Genomic DNA, 19,413 nt, shown 5'->3' with positions numbered 1-19,413 from the left:
GCGATGATTTTAGTGCGGACTGGTCCTGGACTCCGAAACGGACTCGAACTGGATTGGGCCTCCACCTTGGCTTGGGCGCCCATGCTGTTCTTCTCCCATGTTCCTAAGTAGCAATACATCACAATTATTCAGTAGCATCCCATCCTCATCAAAGTATAAAGGAACACTAAGGAACGAGCTCACCTCATGATTTAGTTGACGTGCACGAGCTCGTGTCAATGGACCTAATGTTGGAGGAATATTCGGTGTGTGTGTATCCGAAAGAGTGATGTCCTTATCAGGATGAGGACAAGTACAAGAAGAAGGATCAAGACAAGAAGAAGAAGAAGCTCTTTAACAAGAGAGGTGGAGGACGTAAGGCCTACATTGTTGGTGAATGGGTCTCCGGTGAGAGCTCAAGTGATGACTCAAGTGATAATGATGACAACAACTTCGCGGGTCTTGCAATCGTCAATGATGATCCACCTCTACCTCCATCACCTATGTGCCTCATGGTAAAAGGTAACAACAAGGTGAGTAGTGAGGAAGATGATAGTAGTGATGATAATAGTCTTTCTCCTAATGATCTATCTAAGCTAATGAATGACTATACTACCATTATCAAAAGGCAAAAGGCTAAAATCAAGTTGCTTGAAAATGCTAATTCCATGCTTAGTTCTAAACATGATGAGTTGCTCACTAAACACAATAATTTGCTTGAAAAATATGATGAAGTAGTTGAATCTAACAAGTCTCTCAAAGCAAGTAACTATAAGCTAAAACTTGAGCATGATGGCCCAATATACAAACACCAAGAACTTGAGTATGCCTATGATGCCATTGATCGTAACTTGGATGAATTGGTTGACAATGATGTAGTTAAGGTCAATGCATCTACCTCTTGTGATGATCTTCTTGATATATCATGTGATATTACATCATCATCTAAGACTAACCATGCAAGCGAGCAAGAGCTTGAAAGTGAGATTGCAAGTCTCAAATCTTGTGTGGCCCGGTTGACTAAGGGGGAGTACAAGCACAAGGAAATTCTCATGAAGAATGCTTTGTACTACAACAAGAAAGGACTTGGATGCTTCCCCAACCCGATAAAAAGGGTCATAAAGACAACGGAGATCGAGAATTGTTTCATCAAGGAAGTTGGTTCATATTGCCAACATTGTTAAGTCACCGGACACCACACAAGGGAGTGTCCAATTCCTACTAAATCTCTCCCTATTTTGCCTTCTAAATACAAGTCCACATTCAATGATCATCATTTTCTATTGCATAAGCTTAAAAATGGTAAAATTATGGCAAAATTCATTGGAACTCAAGCTAAGGGCAAACTTTCTAGGCAACTTTGGGTGCCTAAATCTCTTGTGTCTCACATGAAAGGTACCAAACTTGGTTGGGTACCTAAACAAAAAGCTTGATCACATGTGTGTAGGTGAACTACAAAGCTGGTGGAAAACATTGGGTGCTTGATAGCGGATGTACACAACATATGACCGGCAATGTAACGATGTTCACCTCTCTAGAAGATGAAGTGGATAATCATGATAAAGTCACTTTTGGTGATAACTCTAAGGCAAATGTGGTAGGTTTGGGTAAGGTGGCTATCTCAAAAGATCTCTCTATTTCCAATGTTCTTTTAGTAGAATCACTTAGCTTCAATCTACTCTCCGTAGCTCAACTATGTGATTTGGGTTTCACATGCTTGTTTAGTGATGTTGATGTTATCATAACTAGTAAGAAGCATAATGACCTAATATTCAAAGGTTTTAGATATGGGCATATCTATCTTGTGGATTTTTCCTCTAATGAAGCTAGCTTGACTACATGCCTCTTCACCAAGACATCTATGGGTTGGCTTTGGCATCGTCGGCTTGCACATATTGGGATGAGCCAACTCAAGAAGGTATTCAAGAATGGGAAGGTGGTTGGTGTGAAGGATGTGGTCTTCGAGAAGGACAAGTTGTGTAGTGCGTGTCAAGCCGGAAAACAAGTTGCATGTCCTCATCCATACAAGTCCATGATGTCTACGTCAAGACCCTTGAAACTTCTACACATGGACCTCTTCGGACCAACTACCTACAAAAGTCTTGGTGGTAATTTATATTGTCTTGTCATTGTTGATGATTATACAAGATATACTTGGACTTTCTTTTTAGATGATAAGGGCAAGACTATTGAAATCTTCAAGAAGTTCGCAAAGAGGGCTCAAAATGAGTTTGAGTCCACACTTGTGAAGATCCGGAGTGACAATGGGACAGAGTTCAAGAACACTCAAATTGAAGATTTTTGTGAAGAAAGAGGCATCAAACATGAGTTTTCATCAACCTACACACCTCAGCAAAAATGGCGTAGTGGAGAGGAAGAACAAGACCCTTAATCACACTTGCAAGAGCAATGTTAGATGAGTATGGTACCCCTGATAAGTTTTGGGCGGAAGCAATCAATACGGCGTGCCATGCATCTAACTGAGTCTACCTCCACCGACTATTGAAAAAGATGCCATACGAGCTTCTCATTGGGAGAAAACCCAATGTCTCCTACTTCCGGGTGTTCGAGTGTAAGTGTTTTATCTACAAGAAAAAGGAACGTCTAGGCAAGTTTGAAAAACGTTGTGATATTGGTTTTCTTGTTGGCTATGCATCAAACTCCAAAGCATATCGAGTATTCAACAATGCCACCGTCTTTGTTGAAGAAACTTGTGATGTGGAGTTTGATGAATCTAATGGCTCCCAAGTAGAAGATATTTCTTGTGATGATGTAGGTGATGAACCCTTGAGAGATGCAATGAAGAATATGGCAATTGGGGATATCAAGCGTAAGGAGGATGATGAAGATGTACCCTCTACTTCAATACCGCACACCTCAATGGCACCCCAAGTTGATAAAGATGAAGACAAAGATGATCAACCACTTCCATCACATGACGTCCATATCTTTCAAGAGGAAGCTCAAGCTCAAGCTCAAGATGTTGGACCACCACAACATACACCTCAACAACCACAAGTGAAGCATACACATATTTCCAAGGATCACCCGATTGACTTGATCATTGGGAGTCCATCTAGGGAGTACAAACTCGCTCTCATTAGTGTGCTTCATTTTGTGAACATTACTCGTTTGTCTCTTGTTCTGAACCCACACATGTAGATGAGGCTCTCAAGGATCCGGATTGGGTGTTGGCAATGCAAAAAGAACTTAACAACTTCACCCGCAATGAGGTATGGATACTCGAAGAGAGGCCTCAAGACAAGAATGTGATTGGAACCAAGTGGATCTTCCGTAACAAGCAAGATGAACATGGTGTGGTGGTACGCAACAAGGCAAGACTTGTCGCACAAGGTTTGCACAAGTTGAAGGTTTGGATTTTGGCGAAACATTTGCTCCCATGGAAAGGCTTGAAGCCATCCGTATCCTTCTTGCATTTGCTTCACATCATAACATAAAACTCTATCAAATGGATGTGAAAAGTGCATTCTTAAATGGCCTTATTAATGAACTCGTATATGTTGAACAACCCCCCGGTTTCGAAGATCCTAGATATCCTAATCATGTTTATAGGTTGATCAAGGCGCTTTATGGACTCAAGCAAGCCCCACGAGCTTGGTATGAACGCCTACGTGACTTCCTCATCAACCAAGGATTCAAGATCGGGAGGGTGGACACCACATTGTTCACAAAGATCATCGACAATGAGCTTTTCTTGTGTCAAATTTATGTTGATGATATAATATTTGGTTCAACTAACAAAGAGTTTTGCAAGGAATTTGGTGACATGATGTCTAAGGAGTTCGAGATGTCGATGATTGGCGAGCTAAATTACTTTCTTGGATTCCAAATCAAGCAATTGAAGGAAGGGACATTCATCCATCAAGAGAAGTACACGAGGGATATCCTCAAGAAGTTTAAGATGGAAGAGTGCAAGCCAATCAAGACCCCCATGCCTACAAATGGACATCTCGACTTGGATGAAACGGGTAAATCGATTGACCAAAAACTCTATCGTTCTATGATTGGGTCACTCCTTTACCTTACCGCATCTAGGCCCGATATTATGTTTAGTGTATGCATGTGCGCTCGTTTTCAAGCTAATCCTAAGGAATCACATCTTAGCGCGGTAAAAAGAATCCTTAGATACCTAAAGCATACACCTAGCATAGGCTTGTGGTACCCAAAAGGCGCTAGTTTCGTACTCCTTGGATACTCAGATTCGGACTTTGCCGGATACCGTGTGGATCGCAAGAGTACTTCGGGTGGGTGCCACTTGCTAGGCCGATCCCTAGTCTCTTGGAGTTCTAAGAAGCAAAACTCAGTAGCCTTGTCCACAGCTGAAGTAGAATACATTGCCGCTGGAGCATGTTGTGCTCAAATCCTCTATATGAAGCAAACCTTGTTAGACTTTGGTGTTCGTCTAGAGAAGGTTCCACTCCTTTGTGATAATGAGAGTGCCATAAAAATTGCTAACAATCCCGTTCAACACTCCCACACAAAGCACATTGATATCCGTCATCACTTTCTAAGAGACCATGCGGCAAACAATGATATCTCCCTTTGTAGTGTTCGATCGGAAGATCAATTGGCGGATATCTTCACTAAACCTCTAGATGAAGCCACTTTTAGTAGATTGCGAAATGAACTAAATGTGATCGATGCTTCTAATGTCATATGATACCTTGTCATATAGATGCATTCATAATAAGACCTTGTCTAACATTCTCAAGATAATGGTGAACATGGGTTTTGCTTGAGATGGTGGGCCACTAGTTCTTCTCAAGGCATGTTGTTGGGTTCACCATGAAGAAGCTTGAGAAGGGAAGTAATATGACAAGATAGATTAATTTTGTGCTTCACATTCACATGTAATATAGTATGCACTCATGTTTACTTTCATGAATGAACCTTGCATTACATTAGCTTTGGCGGTAGAGAGATCACAAAGGAGAATATCACTCTTTGAGATGGTTGTTCACTCTTGATGTGAGCATACAACTCTATAAGTGTGCTTAAATTGAAATAAGTGCTTAATGCCAATTGAGTCATATCCTATCGAATTTAAAGTCTTAATCTTTAAGTTCATAGGAAATGTGACTCAAACATTTCCATTTGGAGTTCCATCTCTTATTCTCTGGTTCTTATTTGCCTATTTCAAAAATTATATATGCTAAAGCCTTTTGGCAAATATTTGCAAAGGAGTGTTTGAGAGGGTAAAGTTTTCACTCAAACTGGTCCAAATATGTGTTTTTGTTGAGTGGTTTGTTTAAAATTTGGACTCAGTAAGAGATTTTTAGTTCAGGGTAACCTTCTGTCACCAAATGATCCGGCGTCTGCTCAAAGTCATCACCGGATTATCCGGTCAGTTCAATGAGAACGAACTCAAAAAGGACATGCACCGGAAGGTCCCGTGTTCCGTACACTCCTCAGAGGAACATCCGGCGTGCAGAAGATACTATTTCGGGCAGATTAAAAGTGCTCTCTGGAAAATTTGTTCCGGCGTTCAATACATGATTCAGAGGATCATCCGGCATACAGAAGATGTTTCTTCGGCAGTTTAAAAAAAGCTCTCTGGAAAATTTGTTCCGGCGTCCTTCCGGTGTTCAGTGGCCAAATCACTGGACTATCCGGCGCTCACAAACTAGGGCGAATATGTCTCTGGAACTTTGATCCGGTGTCCTTCCGGCGTTAAAATCATATTTCAGAGGACCTTCCAGCGTTCACAAATTCGAGCGAGCCCCGCCTGTCATATAAACCGTTCGTCGGGCGCCCCTCTTCAATCTCCCGTCGCAGCCCATCGCCGCCCGTACTCTCACCTCGCCGTCTCCGTGCCGAGCACTGCCGCCCTGAACTCCGCCGCCCTGAGCACTGCCGTCGCCACGCCGCCCTCTCTATCTCCACCGCAGCCCGAGTCCCTGACGCGACCTCCCTGCTCTGCGCCGGCGATTTTCCTCCCGAACGCCGCCGACTCCTTCCTCCACGCCGATGAACGCCCAGCTCCGCCGGCCGATTTCCCGTCCAAATTACCCTCTCACCGTCGCTTCCTCGATCATTAAGCAGTGGTAAGCCCATCCCTCCATCCAAATTTCAAAATCTCAAACCCTAGATCAAATTAAACGAATTTCATGCAAATTTCCTCAAATCCTCATCAAATCCTTAGCAAATTCGGCTTGATTAGCTCAATTTTCAACTCATTGCCATCCACCTTATACACATTCATCAATATATAGCGAATTTGGATGAATTCAAGCAAATTTGGCAAAATTCAAGCAAATCTAATCAAATTTCATTCAAATTCAATCAAATTTTCAGCAAAATTTGTTTCACTAGTTTAATCTTCAACTCATTAACAGCTACTACATATACATTCATCAATTTGTACTTCAATTGGTCAAATTCATGCATTTTCATGCAAATTCAAGTAAATTTGGTCAAATTCGAGTCAAATTCTTGAAAATTATAACAATTGACTTTCAATTATCAAAAATTGAGTACATGTTCCTCATTCTTGAGTTTCAATTAATCAATTCGTCAAAATGATCCAATATTCCCTTAGCTTCTTAATTTTTCATCAAATTGTTCAAACTTGTCTCAAATACTCTGCAAATTGATCCATCATCTTATATCGTGATCCGACTCCTAGCATAATCATCTTTTTCATCTTTACAATGCTTAGGGTCTGTTTAGGATTCTTTTAATTGCCAAAATCTCATACACTCTATGCGTTCTCTCATCTCGGTATTATCTTTCATCTCTTCAGATGGGTCGTGAGCGCACTGACAAAGGCAAGGGCAAGATGGTTAAGAAGGCCAAGAGAACTCCATCTGAGAAGGAGTGGGAGATAGCTACTGCAGCCGTAGAGGCCTATAACAGGCAGCAGCAGGGTTAGGGGATTCAGATAAGAGATTCTACCACCCCTGTGCGCCGGTCGACTCGCTCTCGCTCTGCTAGAGGAGCGAGCTCGACACCTTCCGGTCAGTCAGACAGCCGGAAGAGGGCTCGTCAGGAGCCAGAGCCTGAGGAGGAGGAGAAGCAGCAGCAGTCCACAGAACCACAGCCATAGGCCGAGAGGCGGTTGCGTGACTTGACCTCTTACAAGTCACCAAAGGTTAAGAAGCTGAGATTCGTGCCCATTGATGAGTGGTTTCCTGAGGAGAGAGAAGAGGGAACAGATCCGAGATTCCACACCCTCTTGCAGGAGAGCTTCTCTGTCTCATATCAGAAGCTAAAGGTTAGCTTGAGCATTCACAAGACACTCAACTGGAGATATATGAGGATAGCTGCAGGGGGAGCAGATGTGAGGCGTCACTTTGATTCTATTCCAGGACTCACTGACCTGCTGACAGATGTGGATCACTATGTGGAGGACTGGGTGGGAGTATTCTATGCCACAGCCTGGACTGCAGAGGATCGGTCATTTGTATAGTTTATGTTCCAGGGAGATTTTCAGAGGCTATACCGGGCAGACATTCTAGAGGCCTTGAGACTGCAGGAGCCTGACAGGAGCCTGCATGAGATCGTCTATCCAAGTGCCAGTGCTCCTCACCGTGGTCTGACTGGAGGGATTTTCCCGACTGATGATCAGATCCATCCGTTGTTCAGGTTGTCATTCCCTCCAGGATCTCAGAGACTGCCAGACATGCTGATCCCTGAGGTGCGCGTCATTCATAACGCACTGAGGCACAGTCTATTACTGAGGATTGGGAACGCCGAGTCGATCACTAGCCTTCAGCAGTGGCTTATCCTCTCTATCTTCACTTACCAGCCATTCGATATTGTGGATTTCATTCTGTGTGAGATTGAGGATGTGATTGCTGATGGGATGACGATGGTCAGGCAGCAGGCATATGCGCATATTATCTCTTTCTTGCTTGCTCAGACCACCAGACCACCGGAGTTTTTCGAGACATATGAGTCATCCAGGTCCTTCAAGGTGTATGCTCCAGCTCCTCCTATAGACCGACGACGTGGTCAGCGAGCGATGGCTCACGCCCAGGAGCAGATCCCCCCTGAGGACAGAGAGAGAGTAGCTGCTGAGGATGAGGCTCTTGCAGAGGCCGAGGCTGATCTACCACAGGCTTTCTTGGACATAGCGTCTGACAGTGACTCCGACTCTGCGGATCACGAGTTTTTGCCGCCTCTACCTCGACGTCATGATCATGAGGCAGGAGGGTCTACTCAGGGTGCACAGCCTTCAGCCTCTTTTCCTTCAGCACCTGAGACGACCCCCCAGTGCCACCTCCTACTGCACCGTCTTCAGAGTTTTCACAGTTCCTGCAGATGATGCAGCAGCAGCAACAGATGTTGATGCAGCAGCAGCAGATGATTATTCAGCAGCAGACAACCCAGGAGGAGAGGCAGTTGAAGTATCAGGCTAATATTATTCGCCAGCAGGAGCAGCAGACATTGATTATTCAGTCTCTCCAGCAGCAGCAGCAGGCCATGCCTACAGCGCTTCAGCAGCAGCAGCAGGCTTTGTTGGCCGACAGGGAGACCAACACTCGGCTATTCTCCTACTTGCTTCAGCAGCCAGGGCAGCAGTTGCCAGCACCAGCTCCAGTCCCTAGTCCCCTCCCTGGCGGCAGCACCGGTCTGCTCAGTACTCCAGAGTCCAACTTTCCACTGCCCGCTCTTTTGGCTACCGGAGTTCTCTCAGAGCCTGTTGGGACATCTCAGAGGCCAGTGTTACCTTCTTTGACTTCACCTCTGCCCACTGGTCCTCTACACTTCGAGGATACTCCCCAGCCGACAGTTCCTGAGCCGCAGCAGCCAGTCGTGCCTCCACCAGTCTCTGAGTCTGCACTTGATGAGCCCGATGCTACCCTTCAGTCAGTGCAGCATCAGCTTGATGAGGTGACAGCAGCTGCGGGGCACAGTCCGTCCAGCTCAGATGACGGTTCTCAGTTTATCGTGGCCCCCTCTTCTACAGCAGATCCTCAGTCTCCTCTCGCTCCAGATGTTTAGTTGTGTCCTAGTTTCCTCTTTTTGGTGCTTTCATGCCAAAGGGGGAGAGTCTAGTGATAGGGGGAGTTGGTAGAGAGAGAGTAGTTGGAGAGTCTAGTGAGTTTTTTATTCAGGGGGAGCTTAGGTTTTTGGGTAGTTTTAGTTTTTAGTTCAGATTGTTGGATCTTATGGTTTTTGATGTAATGACAGGCTATTTGGTTCTCTATATGGATGTGTTTCGCTTGTCATTACATTGTGTTTACTTTCATGCGCGCATAATTTTTATCTATTCTATCATTTTCTCTTGCTTAATTGATATATGCCTATGATTGCATAGTTTGGTAGGGTGCTCTTCAATTTCATATCTTTACTTCTAGTATGTGTTGTCATCAATCACCAAAAAGGGGGAGATTGTAGCATCTAGGCCCCCAGGTAAGAGGTAAGAGTTTCGGTGATTAATGACAACCGTATCTTTGTGACTAACGTATGTGCTTTGAGCAGTATAAAGGAAAAAGAAAAACTTATTTGACAATGATGTCTTGATAACTCTTGCCCGTTAAAAAGCTTATATGGACGATCAAAGGACTGGAACTTGAAGGATAAGGATCTTCTAGATCTAAGTGTCACAAGGAGATGAAGGACACTTAGAGTAGCATAGGTTCTATTTCTACTTTAGTCTTTTGACCGTACTATAAAGAGGGGTTAAGAGTTGTAGCTTGACCTAGGTGAGTATAGACATAGTCGATGCACACTTGTGACTTTCCATTACTAGGTTAACCTCAAAAAAATCTTTGGTTCCGAATCTCGAAGGTAGAACTCAAAATTGTTTTGAAATAGATAAAATCAGCGAAATTTCAGTTCACCGGATGATCCTTTGTATCAGAGTGAATTCGCCGGAGAAAATTCCTAAGAGTTCTGACTTGAAAAATTGTTGAAGACCACGCCGGATAGTCCGGTGTTCGATAGGTGAAATCACCGGATAAATAGAAAGCCATGAAGTCCAGAACTAATTCTATACACCGGATAGTCCGGCGTAGCAAAATATGATCATCGGATGAATTTATACAGAGAGGTTGTAAACTATCATCTGGCCCATTTCAATGCGCCGGATGATCCGCTGTAGGACAGGATTAATCACCGGAGGTTTAACAGCTAATGAAACAGTTAACGGCTATTTTGTCAGATATATTAGCACCGGATATTCCGTTGTGAAGCATGTTATTCACACCGGACCTTCCGGCGTTAAGAAAAAGTTCTGGGTTGTTAGGCAACGGCTAATTTTCGATCCTTAGCCTATAAATACCCACCCATTTGGACCTCTCAACAACTCTTGCGACCCTGTAGCAGCTCATACACTTGTTGTGTCATTTAGAAGCAAGAGATAGAGCACTTGTGTCAATTCCAAGTTCTTAGTTGAGGATTAAGGACTTTCTTGAGTGCTTGAAGAGTAACAAGTGTGCATCTAGTTGTTGTCTAGGCTTAGTCTTTGTCAAGTGAAGCTTAAGGCTTGTTGCTCTTGGTGGTTGGCAACACCTAGACGGTCTTGGTGATCGGAGGATTTCTCGGTGAGCTCTTGGAGGAATTATGGGAGCCCCGGGAAAAGAAGGTGTACTTGGTTTGATACCCGCCAATCCAGAGATGGAGAAGGGGTAATCAAGAGAGAGCACTTGAGCCTTGGTGAGTCAAGGGGGAGCTACATCCTTGGTGGATGCTCCAACGAGGACTAGGGGAAGTACCAACTTCTCGAAACCTCGGGGAAAAAATTGGTTTTGTCTTCTCCAACTATTTACTTTCCAGCACTTTACTTTGAGTATCTTTGCTATTGCAAGTTCTTCTTTAAAATTCTCTCTCTTGGTTATTTTGCTTATTTAGTTGCCTTGTCCTAGTTTAAATCACGTAATCGCTTTCTCTTTTATCTAGGCTAAGGTTTTATTTGTTTAAGCGGTAGAAGTTTTAATTAGCGCCCAATTCACCCCCCCCCTCTTGAGCCATTCGATCCTTTCAGCGGTCCTTCAGAAAGGCCAAAAGGTAAATTGCCAAACCCTTTACCCACTCTCAGGGGCATGTGGTTGTACAGATGGTCGTTGGGTGAGATGTCAAAATGAATCGGTCATTATGCGACCGAGGTGAGTATCTCCTGGCATCTTGTTCATCTTACTCACCCCCATCAAATCATCGTTGGGGTTTCTTAATTAACACACACACTCACTCGCACCACCAAGCACACAACATATTTCACACATTTCAAAAAAAAAATGATCCATGTTGTTATGATTATTCCTTTGTTTAAGCAGAGCAGTCCTAAGCATGCTAGTAGGCAAGCAATCATCTAAACAATCAATATAGTTGATATTGAGGACCTTCTAGGGTTTCAACGAAAAAAAGGTAATCAATAATAAGGCATGGATTAACAAGCTAGTTCATAACTATTGCAATATTTTAAATTAGAATTAACAACTTAAGCATGCAGATTACTATAGTTTTAAAAAAGGCTCTATTGGTTGTGTTTGAAATCATAGATTTAACATGATCAATGGTGTAGGACTTGCCTTTGTCAAAGTCCTCGCGCTTCTTTTTAAAACTTCAGGTCATTCGGGTCTTCCTTGAATGCTCCTTCCTCTAACATATGCAACAAATGACAATAAGTGCTTACACAAACAATCAAGCAATTAATTATACTAGAAACTAATTAAATTATAAAAATTATGAAATTGACATAGTTGGCAAGAGAGGAGAGGATAAGGAGGCGACAGTTCTGGATGGCTTGGGCGGAGAAATGAGAGAGAGGGAGTGTGAGGCGGAAGAGATGGAGGTGGCTGACGACTCCAAAGGCGGAGAGCTTCGGCGGTAGGCAAAAGGAGGTAGCGGTGGCTGGATTTGACTAGGGTGGTGGCAGATCTAGTCCAGCAACGGCAAGGGCGAAGGCGGCTAATGACGGTGATGAAGAATGCGACCAGAGACGGTGAAGCTAAGGTATGGCTCTAGAGGGGCTTTGGGTTAGGGCTCCTAGTGCCTTCTGGTGAGAGAGGAAGGGAGAGGGAGGCGATGTGTTTCTCACCGATGGCAGTGGTGCTTTGGTGCGATGACTCTGGGAGGTGGTGAGAATGTATGTGGTGAGAGAGAGAGAGGCGGGGAGCTCAGTGTGGTGCAATGTATAGGAAGGAGGAGGGTTTAGCCAAGCTTTTATAGGTGGCCAAGGTGATAGAGAGAGGGCAGCTGAGCACTGTTGGCCAGCATGGCACCAAAGTGGCACCACCATGAATTGTAGGATGTGCATGTCGCACACGACGTGACATGATGTCGTGATGGTGGTGAGAAAGGACTACAGTGGCGCGAGGAAGGGGTGATGTTGGCGACATGATAACTACAGTGCACGACAAGGATGGTGAGGTCGGGAAGAATGGGATGATAAGCGACACTATGCGATGGGATGGGACAGAGGATGAAGTGAAAATTTGTAATTTATTATTATTTTCTCTTTTCTTTGGTATGAGAAAAATTGGATGTGACAATAGAGGAGGGAGAGCTAACTCAATACCAAATTAATTATGGTGTTGCTTTCGTAACATACCTTCATCTATATTGTGATGCACCGACATTATGAATGTGTTTCTAATTTCATGCTTTTCCCTTGCTAAACATCCGAGGCCATGACAGAGCTTCCATCTTGTGGTATGATCACCGCTACACATCACTCCTTTAGTAGGCGAACGTTGTTGCCATCTCCATCATCATGAAGTGGGGCATGCCAGTTTTCAACCCTACGGCCCTCACCACGCTTGTGGAAAAATAGAGGCCCGAGACACACTCCTTCTACCTTTCGTGTGGTGAGATGATGGTGACCCTACAAGATGTTGCCATAATCCTGGCATTGCTAATCAGAGGCTAGCCCGTCACTGGGAGATTTGTCTCCGAGAACTAGTGGGGGAGCGTCCATGCCTTCTTGGGTGCAGAGCTTCCACCTCAGCCAAAGGGGAGGAAGGGCCGTGTGTCAGAGGTCCCTATTAGGTGACTGCGAGACTGGTTTGGGACATGCCTCCCGATGTGGATGTCGACACGGTCACCTTCCATGCACAGGCATGGGTCATGCACATGTTTGGTGTCGTGCATTTTCCAAACATCACTGGAGACTGCGCTTCCTGGATGTACCTTCCCTGCCTCCAAGACTGGGTCGACGTTGGGTAGTATAGCATCGGGTCGGTTGTGCTTCCCTTCTTGTACCGGTAGCTCTACGAAGCCTACCAACATTGATCATCGTCCTCCTCACTCGGTGGCTGTGTATACCTACTCTAGATATGGATGTGGGAAAGGATGCTAGTAGGGAGGCCAAGATTACTTCATCCATGGACTTGGATTCCCATGGATAATGTTGACTTGCGCCCCTCTATTGCCTACATGTGGGATCAGGTTTTAGCCCCCTACAAACTCACCAGTAGGGCTCATGTTGAGTACAACAACGAGTTGGACGCCCTGCACCCTAGCTCAGTAAGCGTTTCATATTTCATTTTTTGCCTTCAACCTATGCATTATTGTTTAAGTTAATATTAATGATGCATTCCCTAATTTGCGGGTTAAGTGGCAACCATACAATTCGAGGGAGGTAGAGGCTTTGGAGGAAAGTTTGGGGCTGGACCCTTTGTGTCGGCGAGACGATGACCTTTGGACCATGAGATGCCCTCTTATTTGCTTCTATGCCATTGAGATGCACCTACCACATAGGGTCATAGGCAATTTGGTAGGGAGCAAACTTACCCACCTGACAAGGTGGCTATGTCCATTGAATTGCACAAGTAAGAACAATGTACATGTTTAGTTCTCTAACATTTTGCATGGTCGGTCACTAACAATCGGACATTTTACTTGTAGGTTTGATTAGGTGAGGCAGAGATCAGTGAATGACCTCGCATACCACCACCATGCCCACATCAAGGAGTGGCACAGATTCGAGGCTAATTGTGAGGGAACTTCAACATGCATCATGAATCCACCTTTCATCAGTACCTTGCTTGGTACCACTCTACCACCTGCTACAAGTTGAGGCAGAGATGGGTGGATAATGACTATGCTAGCATTGATTGTTAGACAACGACAACACCCCCTATGAAAACCGTACTTGACAATGCTTTTCGTTGTGAAACACCTCGTGTTGTTACTCACTACAAGTTACATTTTGAAACATGTTTAGTGACACCTTCAGAGAGTGGCAACTCGCTGCGGTTGTCACATGCAGTCCTTGATAGATGTGGTCCCTCCTACTCAGTCTACGACCACTTCCTCACTTCGGTCACAAGCATCCGATGGCTCGGCCACATGGTCATGTGTGTCCGGTGGCTCAACCACATGATCCTTAGGACCAAGCTCCTCATGCACGCCTACATTCTTGGCTCTGAATAATGAGAACTATGACGATGATGATGAGCATGATGAAAACCACAACAAGCCCAGGATTTCTAAGCTGGCTGACACACCATCGCCTACACAAGGATCCCAGCATCCTCATCGATAGGCTCAATGATACACTATCGGTGAATCAGGAACCAAGGGTCCCTGAATCCCGAGGCCAGGCCAGCAATCTGCCACATGGCGCCATCCCGCGGAGTCTCCTCCGCAAGGTAAAAAAGATTAAGTCCCGGGAGAGGGCGCTTGGGGCCACAGTTAGTGGTCCCCGAGTACCCGAGTTCCCCGATGATCCACGAAGTCTAAGTGCCGGGAAGAAAGTGCTCGGGAAGCTATACGGTGGCCCCCGAGTACCTGAGTCCCCCGACGGTAAGGAAAGCTAAGTACCGGGAGAAACATGCCCGGGGCCACGAGCGGTGGCCCCCTGGGCACCCAAGTATCCCGAGGACCCACTGAAGGAAGTTCCGGGAGAGAGTGCTCGGGGCTGCATGCAGCAGCCCCCGAGCACTCGGTCCCCCGAGGATCCATACAAGCGTGCCCGGGAGAGAGTGCCCGGGGAGGTGAACAGTACCCCCGAGCACTCGGTTCCCCGAGGACAAGAAAGGGCATTCTCGGGAGAGAGTGCTTGGGGAGGTGAACAGTACCCCCGAGCACTCGGTTCCCCGACGACCCAGAGAGCCCCCTGACAGTGGCCCCCGAGTGGCCCACTGATGAGGTGTCAGCCAATCAAAGGCCCAAGGCCGCATTTAAAGAGCGTGCATGGTTTGTCACCTCCAACTACTCCCGCCACGCTCGGTGTTAGTTCCTGCCACATTCTGGCAGAAGGGCGTGGGGTCATTGAATGCACGGGTCCCATCCCGTGCCATCCGGCCCGTCTCGGGATAACGTCGAAAGGGCCGAGGCATTTCATCTGCCGCGCTGCTATGGTAGGGGAACAAGACAGGGCGGGCACGCCGGGCCGCTCTACGGTTGCCCTGTGGGCCCTCTCCACGGCGACCGTTGCCAGTGCATTTATGGTGACAGATGATCGGGCGTGGGACGCATTTTCCACCCTCGGTCACTTCGCCCAGAGGTAATGATGATGCCCTTTCCATTTATGGTGTCTCGGAACTTGTGCCCCCCTCCCATTTGGGGCACGCTACTGCCGGCGGGTATTTAAAGCCGGCAGAACGGATGAAAAAGAGAGAGGATGAAACAATTGCTCACAAGCAGAGGAGAGAAGATCGAGAGCACCCAAAGCCAGCGGCTACACGCAGACCGAAGAACAAGGAGCCTCAGGCTCTAAGATAGACAAATATCCTTGTAACCAGCAACATCCTTGAGGGACATTCTCAAGACATTTATAATATCCATACAGGAGTAGGGTGTTACGCCTCCGTGCGGCCCGAACCTGTCTAAACACCAGCGCATTTACCCTGTTCCGCATTAGATCATTCCACCCCACCAGCCATCGCATTCATACCCATTTATTTCTCCGGCGAACATATTCAGGATCATCCCCCCGGCCGGATCCCTGCGATAGGAGTTCACCCTCCGACAACTGGCGCGCCAGGTAGGGGGGAAGCATCCTTGAATTTGTTTGTTTGTTTCCTTCTGCAGAAAAAATGGCCGGTGGTCATCGCCTCCAGCGTTCCGGCTCCAGCTCCAGCGGGGAAATGGAGCCCCTCGCACAGAAGGCCCCAGTCGCTGCTGCGTCCCAGCAGCAGCCGCGATCTGCACGCACGGCGTTCCCCTCTCAAGGGGACCAGGGCACTGGGCCCAGCAGGGCCGCTGCCGCCATCGCCGGTGCACCACCCAACCCCCAGCAGGCGGCTGAAACTCCTGCCGCCAGGTCCGCGTCTCGACAGCGCTAGGCGCCTCTCCGGCGTAGGCTCGCCTTCAGTGAGGCCAGTCCCGGGAGCGCGCTGCTTGCGACTTACGCTCTCCTCAGGCATCCGCCAGTCCAGGCGACGGGGAAACCCCGGAGGGCCGCTGGCTCCAGGAAGTCGTCGCCCTGGTCGGCACTGCCCGCTGCTAGGTGCTAGCCGAGAGTTCCCGCGCCACCACCCAGCGTGGCGCCGCTAGGACCAGCCCATCGTCGGGTGGCATTCGCGTTGGCCGGGGGGCCTCCAGGCAGAGCGCCGCCCCCCTAGCCACTTCCGAAACCCAGGACCTCCGCTTACACCTCAACGAGTGGAGAGGCATCGAAGACGCGCGCGTCACTCTCGAACGCCAGCAGGAAACCCGGCAGGAAACTGAAGCTGAGGACCAGGCTTCCTCTTTGCCGGCCCATGATCGCCGGGGCTCCCCGGCTCGCTGGCGTTCACCGCCCAAGGGCGTTGCCCGAGCTGCAGGGTACGGCACCGGGTGTCGTGCCTTCACTAGTGAGCTCCGCCGGGTCAAATGGCCCACCAAGTTCCTCCCCGAGCTGCCAGAGAAGTACGATGGGTCCATCGACCCCGTCGAGTTCCTCCAGATATACACCACCGCTGTCCAGGCGGCTGGTGGCAGCGAAAAGGTGATGGCTAACTACTTTCATGTTGTCTTGAGGGGCTTTGCCCGCTCTTGGCTTATGAACTTACCCCCAAGATCTATCAGCTCCTGGGATGATCTTTGCCACCAGTTCGTGGCTAATTTTTAGGGCACATTCACGCGCCCCTGCCTGGAGTGCGACCTCCATACCGTCAAGCAGCAGGAGGGGGAGACGCTGCGGTGCTTTATTCACCGCTTCAGCCAGGTCCGCAACACCATCCCGCGGATAACCCCCCACGCCATCATTGTCGCATTCCGGCAGGGCGTCCGCAACGAGCGGATGCTCGAGAAGCTAGGCACGCACGAGGTCGAGACCACCGCGGAACTTTAATCGCTGGCCGACAAGTGCGCCAAGGCGGTGGAAGCTCAGATGTGGCACGTCCCGCGCCCTGAGCACCCCACCGCCGATCAACCATGTCCTTCCCGCTCCGACAGGCGGGAAAAGAAAAAGAGAAGGAGGTGCGAGGCTGTCCCCGTCAAGCCAGCCAAGGGCCCCGCCCGTGGGCCGATCCAGGAGCCCGACTGCCGGCCAGCATGCTGGGCGGCTGCCGACAGACTGCCCGCGCCCGCAAGGGCTCCAGCCCGAGCCCCTCCTAGGGCTCCGGCTCCCGCAAGGGCTCCCGCTCCAGCAAGGGCCCCCGCTCCTGCGGGGCCCGAGCCGGGGAAGTGGTGCCTGATCCACCAGACCAGGTGGCATGACCTCACGGAGTGCCGCACGGTCAAGGGCCTCATCGAGCAGCGTCGAAGGGACCGCGAGGAGCCCCGCCAGGGTGGCGACGACGAAGCCACCCCCAACAACCCAGAGCTCGGCTTCCAGGAGCCTAAGCACACCGTCGCCTTCATCGATGGAGGCGCGTACACGCCCTCCTCCCACCGCAGCGTCAAAACCATGCGGCGTGAGGTGTGCTCGGCGACCCCGAGTGAAGAGGCTGTAAGGCCCCTGAAGTGGTCGAACGCCCCGATCACATTCAGCTTGGCCGACCACCCCGCCAGTACTGCAGGCGTGGGGCGACTACCCCTGGTAGTGTCCCTCACCATCTACAATGTGAAGGTCAACAGGGTGCTGATCGACGGGGGCGTAGGCCTTAACCTCCTCTCCAAGGAGGCTTTCGACAAGCTGCAGGTGCCCTTCAGGCACCTAAAGCCGTCGCTCCGATTTTACAGGGTGACACCCGAGCATTCCCTGCCCCTTGGGCAGGTCGAGTTGCCCGTAACATTCGGGATCCGGGACAACTTTCGGACGGAGAACGTCATCTTCGACGTCGTGGAGCTCCACCTCCCCTACAATGCTATCCTCGGGCGCCCGGCGCTCGCTCGATTCATGGCGGTCACGCACTATGCGTAACTCACGGTTAAGATGCCGGGCCCAGCAGGCCCCATCTCCATGTCCACCGAGACCAGCAGCGCCGCCTCCTGCGCCGAGCAGTTGTACTCGGCCTAGGTCTCAACCCGAGCCGAGGTCGAAGGTCATCCAGGGGGCCCGGGACCCTCTCCATCCAAACCCCGACTCGCTGTCGACGCCTCCGTTCCTACGAAGGAGGTTGTGGTGGGCGAAGGTGCCTCCCAGGTCGTCCGAATCGGCGGTGACCTGGGCGGCAAATAGGAAAGCGCGCTCGTCACCTTCCTCCGGGCTAACGTCGACGTGTTTGCATGGCAGCCGTCCAATATGCCTGAGATCCCTAGGGAGGTGATCGAGCACCACCTGGCTATGCGCCCGGACGCACGCCCGGTGAAGCAGAAGGTCCGGCGGCAGGCGCCCGAGTGCCAGGAGTTCATCCGGGAGCAAGTCAGCAAGCTCCTTGATGCCGGATTCATCCGAGAGGTCCTCCACCCCGAGTGGCTGGCAAACCCAGTTATTGTTCCGAAGGCCAACGGCAAGATCCGCATGTGCGTGGACTACACCGATCTAAACAAGGCTTGCCCCAAAGATCATTTTCCTTTGCCCCTCATAGATCAAATTGTAGATGCAACCGCGGGATGTGATCTTTTTTGTTTTTTAGATGCAAACTCTGGTTATCACCAAATTCGCATGGCCATAGAGGATGAAGAAAAAACTGCTTTTACCACTCCAGTGGGGACTTATTGCTATGTGTCGATGCCTTTTGGTTTGCGCAACGCTGGGTCTTCTTTCCAGCGCGCTATCCGCATCACCCTTGATTCGCAGGTTGGCCACAACGTCGAGGCCTACATCGATGATCTCGTGGTCAAATCCCAAGATCGCGCCACCCTGCTCAAAGATCTTGCCGAGACTTTCAACAGTCTCCGCACTACCCGCCTGAAGCTCAACCCCGAGAAGTGCGTCTTTGTGGTGCCTGCGGGCAAGCTCCTCGGTTTCTTGGTTTCCAACTGAGGGATCGAGGCCAATCCAGAGAAGATTCGGGCCATCGAGCAGATGCGCCCCCCGGCTCGACTCAAGGAGGTCCAGCGTCTCACCGGCTGCATGACGACCCTCAGGCCCTTCATCTCCAAACTCAGGGAGCGAGGACTCCCCCTTTTCAAGCTTCTGAAGAAGACCAGTCGTTTCAACTGGACGCCAGAGGCCGAGCAGGCCTTCCGTGATCTGAAGAAGTACCTCACCTC

General features: G+C 48.8%; 1 protein-coding gene across 1 annotated transcript; it reads left to right on the top strand.

The window, feature by feature from the left end:
• The first annotated feature begins 8,283 nt into the window (after nucleotides 1-8,283).
• On the top strand, nucleotides 8,284-8,946 carry LOC133896880 (uncharacterized). The gene has a single exon (XM_062337518.1). It carries the CDS (start codon nucleotides 8,284-8,286, stop codon nucleotides 8,944-8,946), a length of 663 nt encoding a protein of 220 aa, XP_062193502.1.
• The last annotated feature ends 10,467 nt before the right edge of the window (nucleotides 8,947-19,413 follow it).

The sequence above is a fragment of the Phragmites australis genome, chromosome 17 (genome assembly GCF_958298935.1).
Source record: "Phragmites australis chromosome 17, lpPhrAust1.1, whole genome shotgun sequence".
NCBI classification, from domain to species: domain Eukaryota; kingdom Viridiplantae; phylum Streptophyta; class Magnoliopsida; order Poales; family Poaceae; genus Phragmites; species Phragmites australis.
This window is presented reverse-complemented; position numbering and strand designations above follow the sequence as displayed.

Excerpts from the sequence above, each read along its gene's own strand:
- LOC133896880 (XM_062337518.1), top strand. The coding sequence starts at position 8,284 with ATGTTGATGCAGCAGCAGCAGATGATTATTCAGCAGCAGACAACCCAG.